Genomic DNA, 9,383 nt, shown 5'->3' with positions numbered 1-9,383 from the left:
CCGAGTCCTGACAGGAAACAAACATCTCGACATAAAGAGCGTTTTCAAGACAAATGTCCACATTTAATCTTGTCAGTGAGTTGAAGATAAGAGAGTAAAACAGTGAAAGGTGGAAGAAGGGTTCAGATCTTTCACTTAAAAAAAAATAATATAAAAATACTATGAAATGTTTCATATGTGTCTCCAGATTTGGAATATTTCCTCCGCTTCTCAAAGTAAAGAACAAGAAAAAAGCTGACATTTTGATGAAGTTTTCAAAAAGCACCAAGGTAGAAGCACCAAAAGATATATTTCTGCATTCTTCTGTATTACAGTATTATGGATTCATTAATGTATAAGCTGCATTTAAACTGTTGTTTGGCTTCTTTATTCTGCAGTGATGCATCACATTTTGTAAAATAATCACAGAAAAGAAAATCTTCATCTGAAATCAGTCTGCAACTGTCGGTGTCAAATAGACGTCATGGCACAAGAAGCACAGCGTTTCTCCCTCTGGTGCAGTCAAAGTATACAGAAGAAGAAAATGGAAATGCTCAAACTTTCACTACAGTTCAGCACTTTACTAAATGTACTTTAGTCAGCAACAGAAGTCACCAGCAGCATTTAACAGTATCACTGGGTGAAATACAAAATCACTGAAAGCTTAACTGAACTTAAAGGACCCATCAGGCAGCAGACTTTATATTCTCATGTATGATGTTATCAAATGATTATTGCTGATGCATGAAACAGTCTAAGTGGAGCTAATCTCGTCTACTTCCTGTACTTTTAGGGAGTTTGTGTCTAATTCTGTATAAAATCTTCATCTGAACAGAACTAAGTGGTGATGTGGAGTAAAAAGTGATGGAAGGTGGTAGAACTGAAGCATAAAGTGCCTTGAAACTGAACAGCAGCAGAGCATCTCAGTAAATGTATGTTGCTGTTCCCATTGGTGTAAATTTTACAAACTCATCATGGGATTTGTTTAAAAAAATGACTAATAAAAATACTAATCATTAATTTTGCTTTGATTTTTACATTTCCTACTTATAAGATGTGGCATGTTTTTACATGAACTGTAGAATGTCAGCTGTAAGAATGAAGAAAAAGGGTTCATTGTTATTTACTGAACTGTCAAATAAATGTAGATAAAAGTATAAATTAATATAATATAATAAAATAGAATTAATGGAAAAACTCAAGTAAAGTAATGTTTCCCACATTTACATCACAGAAGAACAAAGACAAAGCAGAAATCTGAGTTAAAGATTCAGTCACTGTGCAAAGTTAAACTCTGTCGTATGTCACACTGACTACACTCTCTTTTGTCACTTTCTTTACAGGTGAATGATTTATTAGACTTTGAGTTCAGTAAAGTGCTGTTGCATTTAAACAGTAGAATAATCCTGTGAGCGCTGAGCACTCAGCCTCCACCAGGCTGAGATGTTTAATATTAGAGCCTCGGAGGGAGACCTGCAGGCCCATTATGCAAATCTGGGCATCACTTGTGGGCTGTCCACACTTTGGCACAAGAGGAACACAGAGTCTGCCCTAATGGCTCATACCCAGTAAACACTCTCCCTCTCCCATGTGGATTAGAGACAACAAAAGATTAGCACTATTTGCAAATATACAGCTGAGTTCAAAGGCTCTCTCTTTCCCCTCGCTTCCCTTCTTTTGTTTGAACGCACAGCTTTGAATGAGTCCAGCATCAAATGCTATGGACTGAGACAGAGTTTTAGGTATTAAACTATAAATCCCAAACTTCACACTGGCAATAATTTCAGCAGCAGAGTCATTATTTGAACATCTGTAAAAGCTGTAAAAATGTGGATTTTATGAATGGAGTTTGGTTGTTGAAAGGAAATTTCAAATTAAAAGGAAAAAGTTGATTTAGTTTTTAAAAAATCTGTTGAATTGTGGAGAGGGGGTCAGTGTGGTGTGTGGGCGGCGTTTGGAGACGTTGCACCCGCTCAGACAGGCGAGGTGTGTGCGCACAAACCACGCCCCGCATCCCCATGAGGTCCCTGGGGGCCCTTAAATGATGAGGCCTCGGGGGCAAAGGAACCAGTATCACTCACCGGGCCTGATCTCTCTGTCAGCGGCTGTGTTTGAGTCAGAACCCGCACGAAACGTCTTGGATTCAGGTCTTAACTGCTCTTACTGTGGAAATATGACTTCATCCAACCCCGACCAGCGCCTGGAGCATCTCCTCAGCGCCGTGGAGAGCGAGTTCCAGAAGGGCAGCGAGAAGGGAGACGCGTCCGAGAGGGATATTAAACTGACGCTGGAGGATGCAGACTTATGGAACAAGTTCAAAGAGTTAACCAACGAGATGATTGTCACCAAGACTGGACGGTAGGTTCAATAATTCAGTTTACATTTTTTTTTTTTTACAGGTTGGGCACTTTTTTTTATTATGAGTAGCAATTTGTTGCTTTGTAAAAAATGTGTTGAAGGGTGGGCATGGGTGTAAATGTTTTTTGTTTTTTTTTTAACTTAACATCAAACAGGCTCACACACACACTGTCAAAGGTGCTGCTCCTGAGGCCTTCGAGGCCTTGGGACGTTTAAAGAAACTGAACTTTCTGTGATTTGATTGAGCTTCAGTACAATTATATGTTTAAAAACAATTCAGGAAAATGCGCTCACGACGCCTCAGACTAATTCTTACCAATGTGACGCTTCTTCTTCTCTCCAGGAGGATGTTCCCGGTGCTCAGGGCCAGCGTCAGCGGCCTGGACCCGAACGCCATGTACTCGGTGCTGCTGGATTTCGTGGCCGCGGACAACAACCGGTGGAAATACGTGAACGGGGAGTGGGTCCCCGGGGGCAAACCGGAGCCCCAGAGCCCCAGCTGCGTCTACATCCACCCGGACTCCCCCAACTTCGGAGCGCACTGGATGAAGGCGCCGGTCTCCTTCAGCAAAGTCAAACTCTCCAATAAACTGAACGGGGGCGGACAGGTGAGGAGACTTTAAACCAGGCTTCAAGGCCTGAAGCAGCTTCAGTAACTGGCTGAGATTCACTTTAACAGGTTATTTAGTCTCAAATTGTTATTTTGTAATAATAAAATATATCACTGGAATATGAATTTTAAGCTGGTTTCCAAAATCCTCGTACTTATTTGAGTAATTGTAGAATTTCTTCATTGTTTTGAAACATGACAAAATAATATGGATCATTTGTGTCAGGAGAAAGACACTTTTCACCTGATACAACGACATTTTACTGCCGTATTGTCACTTGATCAGAGAAAAACACCAGACTGATATTACTGATTAAATCTCCTGTCACAAATAGTGGCAAACAGTAATATTATGGTGTTATTTATTTCCATAGATTATGCTGAATTCTCTGCACAAATATGAGCCGAGGATACACATCGTGAAGGTGGGAGGGATCCAGAAGATGATCAGCAGCCAGTCTTTCCCCGAAACACAGTTCATCGCCGTCACTGCTTACCAGAATGAAGAGGTCAGTTGTGCCTGTAATATCTCATGAACACTGATTCGTCTTAAATCATCTAAATGATTATTGATTTCTATTGATTGAAATGCTAACAGCTTCTGTCACATTCGGCCCACAGATCACTGCTCTGAAGATTAAGCACAATCCCTTTGCTAAAGCTTTCCTGGACGCTAAAGAAAGGTACAAATTCATGCTCAGATGATCAAGTTAGGAACAAGTGAATAAGCTCTAATAGTGTAGCATCTAATATTATTGTTTTTGCTTGCAGGAGCGACCATAAAGAAGTCCCTGATCACAGTGCAGACAGTCAACAGTCTGGATACTCTCAGCGTGAGTTTCTTTTATTTCTACATGTTTAAAGGTGACAGCAGGATGCTTCTACTGCAATGAAGAGCTTGTTGTTCAAGTTAAAAGTTAACATGCTGTATGACTTGATTGTGTCTGTTTAATTCCACAGTCGGAGGTTGGTTCCTCCCGGGCCAGAGTCCCATCTGCCCCAGCAGCAGCCCTCCTCAGTTCAGCAGCACAGCGGGCCACTCCTCTGGCTCCTACTGCGAACGCTACTCCAGCCTGAGGAGCCACAGGACCGCCCCGTACCCCAGCCACTACCCCCACCGCACCTCCAGCACGAGTAAGACCCCCCGCCCCCCTTACATCTTATATGTACAGCGCATATTATATGTTTCATGTTAAGACGTTAAATAAAAAGGAGAATTGGTTAGTAACATGGTCTGTGGCTCGTTTTCAGACACCTACATGGACAACACTTCGGGTTCTCTGCCCACCCATGACAGCTGGTCTGCTCTGCAGATCCCCAACTCCACAGGCATGGGCACTCTGTCCCACAGCACCAACTCCACATCCAACTCCAGGTGAGCCTCGTTTCCTTATATAGTTCAAACACCTGCACGCTTTGTAATTAGAAAGGTGCCGAATGGCTGCACAAATTCAAGGCAGTTGTGCTTTTATTGTTATTATCTAAAGCTGATCAGTGACTTTCATACTTGGTGATGTCTTTCATCACTGAGTACATGTTATGGGCTGATGATGCAACCAAAATAATCCAATCCACCAACCCTCTTCTCCCTCTCATCCACAGTCAGTACCCCAGTCTATGGTCAGTAGCCAGCACCACCCTCACCCCTTCAGGCTCGGCCTCGGGCTCCATACCTGGAGGTTTGACCTCCCAGTTCCTGAGGGGCTCCTCCTACACGGGCCTGACCTCCTCGCTGCCTGTCTCCTCACCTTCCTCCATGTACGACCCCAGCTTGGGCGAGGTCGGGGTCGGGGAGGCCCAGTTTGAGAGCTCCATCGCCAGGCTGACCGCGTCCTGGACGCCTGTGGCTCAGAGTTACTGAGGAGCTGAAGATTCAACTCTCGTGGCTTTGCTGTCATCTCTGAAGGCTTGAGGCTTTAGGAGCAGGACTAAAGACATACAGAGAGGTCCTGGGGAAGACGCGGAGATGTCACAAGACCTGCAAAGACCCATGTTGGCTGTAGATTATTCATCCCAGAGCCTCTAATTAAAAAAAAGTGCAAGGTTGGGTCAAACTTGACTGATGTTGATGTGCAGAGACAGAACTTGAAAGACAATCATCTTCTTCCATGTTGGACAATATCACAATAGAATAACAAGCCTTAGAATAGCTGCATAGTCAGACCTCTTTCTTTGCTCTTAGTAATTCCCAACGTGCTTGTTACACATTTATAACATGTTTATTACACTTTTTTTTTTTTACTCTTACGGCTCCACACAACCGTCCCAAGCCAAACAATCATGGACACAACCTTTAGTTTCAGAAACATTAAAGATATAAGATGAAAAAAAAATATGGTTCAGCTAACATAACGTGTATATGTGTGTATATAGAATAAATTAACGTCCAGTGTTTTCCATATAAATGTGCCTTTTTCTGGTTGCAATACAAATGTTCCAAGATTGGACTGAAAGTCACAAGTGCCTTCTGTATCCTGGCAGGGTTTTTTTTTTGTCCCCCCTGCACAAACACATGTACATAAACTATGTATTTGTATTTGAACTCGCTGTGAGTTTTATTTATGTCATTTAATAATAAATTAAATATGTTTGTTTTCTCAAACTTGATTTCATTTTGTCTGTTTTGTGGGAACTTATCTAATGATTTTTGTGCTGTGCCTTAGCTTTAAGCACCACAATAAGCTTTTATTACAATGTTAACAAAGCATAAACACATAGAAAACATTAAACACATAATAAAGTCATATCATCTCCCAAAGGGGCAAACAAGGGCCGAGTGGTTCCATTAATAAAGGGTCAAGCAAGAGATGCCTAAAAATGTCATGTCTCTTTTTGAAACCCACAGGTTAGCTTCGAGGTGTAACCCTCACTTTGCCCTCGCGCATCAAACCTCAACCATCCACTTTTTGGCCCTGCGATATGAGCTTTCTTTAAATAACAGCGTCCACACAGCTGCTCTAAGTGAATGTGGCTTCTTTGACGTGTAGCTGAAGTGACAAGGTGACGGAGAAGTGTCCAGTTTGAGGGATCCATCGGGGTACTTTTCCATCACTGGCACCCTTTCGTTACAATCTGCATTGCGGTGCGACATACGGCTAACACGTTCAGATCAGCATGTGAGGAAGGTTGAAGGGACTGAATGTAGACCCAAAATACTACCAACTGAGATTAAATAAATAAAATTAAATACATAAATAAATAAATACAAAATATGCATAATAATACTGATATTTTTGTAAAGTCATTATCAGCAGGAACACAACACAAACCAAACTCAACTCAGTTGAGCAACCTTTTCATTTGCTTGTTAAGCAAACCTTGTCGTCTTAATTTTGTTTAACTTTGTTAATGATGACAATGTTTATGAAAAGAATTCAGTTTTATCATCAGTAAAACCAAACAGATGTAGCCTTGTTACATTAGATGAAGAAAGGGTCTTTTAAAGAAAAAATCATATATAAATTATTCCAAAATAGTAACTGATTTTAGTTTATAATTTTTAAAAATTAAATTAAATAAAATTTTATATTTTTATCATAACTGACTTGAGGTCACAGCTTACACAGTTTTATATTTACCTTTATATTATTTGTTAAGTACAAAGACAAATCTTTAAAATTTACAATAATACATGCTGATGTAAAATTCCATGTACATATATAAATTAAAATAACATCAAACTTACTATAATTACAGGGTTCATTTTATAACAGACAAATCAATACTTGCAGTATCAAGTTTAACTGAAAAGGGGGTAAAAAGGCTCAAATAGCTAAAAAATAAATGGACCTCAGTTGATGCAGCTCTATCACCAGCTCATACCTGAGGCCAGTGGCTTGGCCGTGTGCTCATGATGTCAGTGGTGTGATGTGTGTGTCAGACCCACAGAGGTTCGGCCCCTGAAGAGTGATGGAGTGGTCCTCACCGAGGTGCAAATGAAGGCTGAAGGGTCACGGGGCCACAGGCAAACAGTAATGAAGCAACAATGTGACCTGCAGCTGGTGGGGCCAAACGGAGCAAAGGTCCCCTCATGAAACGCTGACATCTCCCAAATCCTCCACTTTACTGCTTTTCAGGAATTTATCTCTGTGACTTAAATAAAATACAGAAGCTGTCTTTGTTGAGGCTGTACAGTGTCATATGGACTGATCCGTGATATTCAGATGAGCAAATTAACACTGAATGTAGTTTTCATCTAGGCTACACATTGTGCACTTGTGTCTCTGGATCAATAAGACACAGTAAGTGAACGGGATACAAGAACTTTTAAGCATATTTTTTATTTAAAGCAGCTACTATTAATTTCATATTAACAGTGGATCAAATTACTGTGTGCATTGTGAAGGGGTTGCTCATACCTATGCAAAAATGTAATGTAACATCGAGAGTGATGTTGCCATGTATGTGTAATATAAGGGGATAAATTATCATCCCATATAAACATCCTCTGGATATATGAAGATATAAGTCTATAACATACATATATGAAATACCCATAGTAGTAGGAGTAGTTTATGTGCATGTATTAAAAATTTCTATATGATAAACTTTTATATGGTATATCATGTTGTTGCCATGTTAACAATATATATTCAATTTATATTTGCAAGTTCACTAAAACAACATATATATGAAACTTCTATATGCTTATATCTTTTTCTTATTAATTCCTCATTAATTTTAAACATGTATTATTTTCCCATTCTGGAAAAGTGGTAGCAGATTTTTGGACCTAACTGTAAATAATATCTACATATATTGACAGGCCTTAAGCATGCATACATAAGCATACATATTTGTATGGGCTAGACAAAATGTCAATTTATGAAATCTTATTAGATGTCATATATAATTTTTAAATTTTTTTATTTTATATGTACATATTTTGTGTATACAAATTCAATATATCCACATATATGACATTTGCGAAAGGAAAGCGACAAATCTGCAGAGCAATATCAGCTGAATTTGCACTTCCTCTCAGCTCTCTGGAGCGATTTAGCTTCTTTTAGCTCACTGTTTTGGTTTGACAGCCTGTAACTTCAGTGTTTTGGTTCACTCATGCTGCTCTCATGGTGTCACTTTATACAACATCAGGCAGCTGTTTGTAGCGAAAACTAGCTTTAAAAGTAGGATGTGCTACATCCTCAGCGCCAAACAGCAGACAGACAAAGATAGCGACTAGTTTCGATTCATCAAGTTGTCACAGACACGGCTCCATGAATGATCATTTTACTCTGTAACTGCTGGATGTGTAATAGGTGTTTGCTAACAAGTTCACTATATCAATCTAACATGTGGCAAAAAAAATCTGCATTGAAAGTAAAAATAGTAAGAAAAATAAAAAAAACCAAAAATACTCACATAAGTAAATGTAAATGCAATTTAAGTAAAAGTCCTGCATTCAAAACAGCAAAATGTATAAAAGTGTCAAAAAGAACTCAGTAAGCAGAATCTTACATTATTATGTACTCAATATATATTTATCTTAACGTTACTGAAGCTAATTTTAACTGTTTGGATGGTTTAACGTATATGGATCATGTTATTCAACTTTTTAAGTTTGTTTTGTGAGTAAAACTTTAATCTATAAAATATTAATATAAAATATATATAGGTAAGTAAACGCTACAGTATTACAATAATATTGACATAAAATAGACAACTAAAAGAGGAATAATTAAAGTACAAGTTCCTCAAGTACAAGTGTATTTGTTTTACTTTTCACCCCTGTTTTTAAGGCTGTGTTAATCGAGTTTTTTTCTTTTCTTGGTCACAAGCAGAGATCTAATGTTGATGTATTATCACTTTATACAACTGTTATGGCAAAAAGCTGATGATTTTCCAGCAGACGCTGCACAACATCGGTGTTAAATTAAAGTCGTGTTTCTGACCACCTGACAAATTCAAAATTTCAAACTCATTAGATGTTAAATGCTCACCAGTAGTTGGTAACATTGTCTTTCTCTTTGCTGCAGTGTAATAATAGTCAGTCTTGCACAGGTCTGTCATGAGTTTGACTGTTTTACATTTACTGCAGTTAATGTTTAAATCTGAGCGTCAGCCTCTGATGATCATCAACAATACAAGAGTTCTTCACTTCAGCAGTAGATGTAAATACCTATTTGTGTAATTCTGTAACAATAAAAAAAAATGGTGTAAATAAAATATTTTATATCCAAGGAGAGAGAAGATCAGGACAACGTCATATTTACAGGAGCAATATATCAGTTTTTCATTTTTACATTATTATGTAAATAACATACGTTATCCAACTACTTTCTGTGAACATGTTTTATTCAATATGTATTCCTCATATGTCACCTCATATATTTAATCTTCAGATGTTCCTAATATTGTATCAATAATCAACAATGACTTTATTTTGATATTAGCGTGTACATGTGAATCATATCAGATGTAACAATGTACAATC

The 9,383-nt window shown here is 38.6% G+C and overlaps 1 protein-coding gene across 1 annotated transcript; it reads left to right on the top strand.

Moving 5' to 3' along the window:
- Positions 1-1,762: 1,762 nt before the first annotated feature.
- On the top strand, positions 1,763-6,109 carry tbxta (T-box transcription factor Ta). Its single transcript, XM_071500234.1, has 8 exons — positions 1,763-2,337; positions 2,681-2,945; positions 3,322-3,456; positions 3,569-3,630; positions 3,719-3,780; positions 3,908-4,081; positions 4,199-4,322; positions 4,550-6,109. The coding sequence occupies exons 1-8, from the start codon at positions 2,021-2,023 to the stop codon at positions 4,806-4,808; spliced, it is 1,398 nt and encodes a 465-aa protein (XP_071356335.1). The 5' UTR covers positions 1,763-2,020; the 3' UTR covers positions 4,809-6,109.
- Positions 6,110-9,383: the final 3,274 nt, after the last annotated feature.

This window comes from Trachinotus anak, unplaced genomic scaffold (assembly GCF_046630095.1).
Source record: "Trachinotus anak isolate AG129_WGS33_773 ecotype Australia unplaced genomic scaffold, CSIRO_AGI_Tana_v1 ptg000016l, whole genome shotgun sequence".
Taxonomy (NCBI): domain Eukaryota; kingdom Metazoa; phylum Chordata; class Actinopteri; order Carangiformes; family Carangidae; genus Trachinotus; species Trachinotus anak.
The sequence above is the reverse complement of the archived record's forward strand: the minus strand, read 5'-3'. Positions and strand labels throughout refer to the sequence as shown.

Bases quoted from the DNA above. Each gene is read 5' to 3' on its own strand.
- tbxta (XM_071500234.1), top strand. From the start codon at position 2,021: ATGATGAGGCCTCGGGGGCAAAGGAACCAGTATCACTCACCGGGCCTG. The intron at 2,946-3,321 runs GTGAGGAGACTT...TTATTTCCATAG, and splicing joins AACTGAACGGGGGCGGACAG to ATTATGCTGAATTCTCTGCA. The intron at 4,323-4,549 runs GTGAGCCTCGTT...TCTCATCCACAG, and splicing joins AACTCCACATCCAACTCCAG to TCAGTACCCCAGTCTATGGT.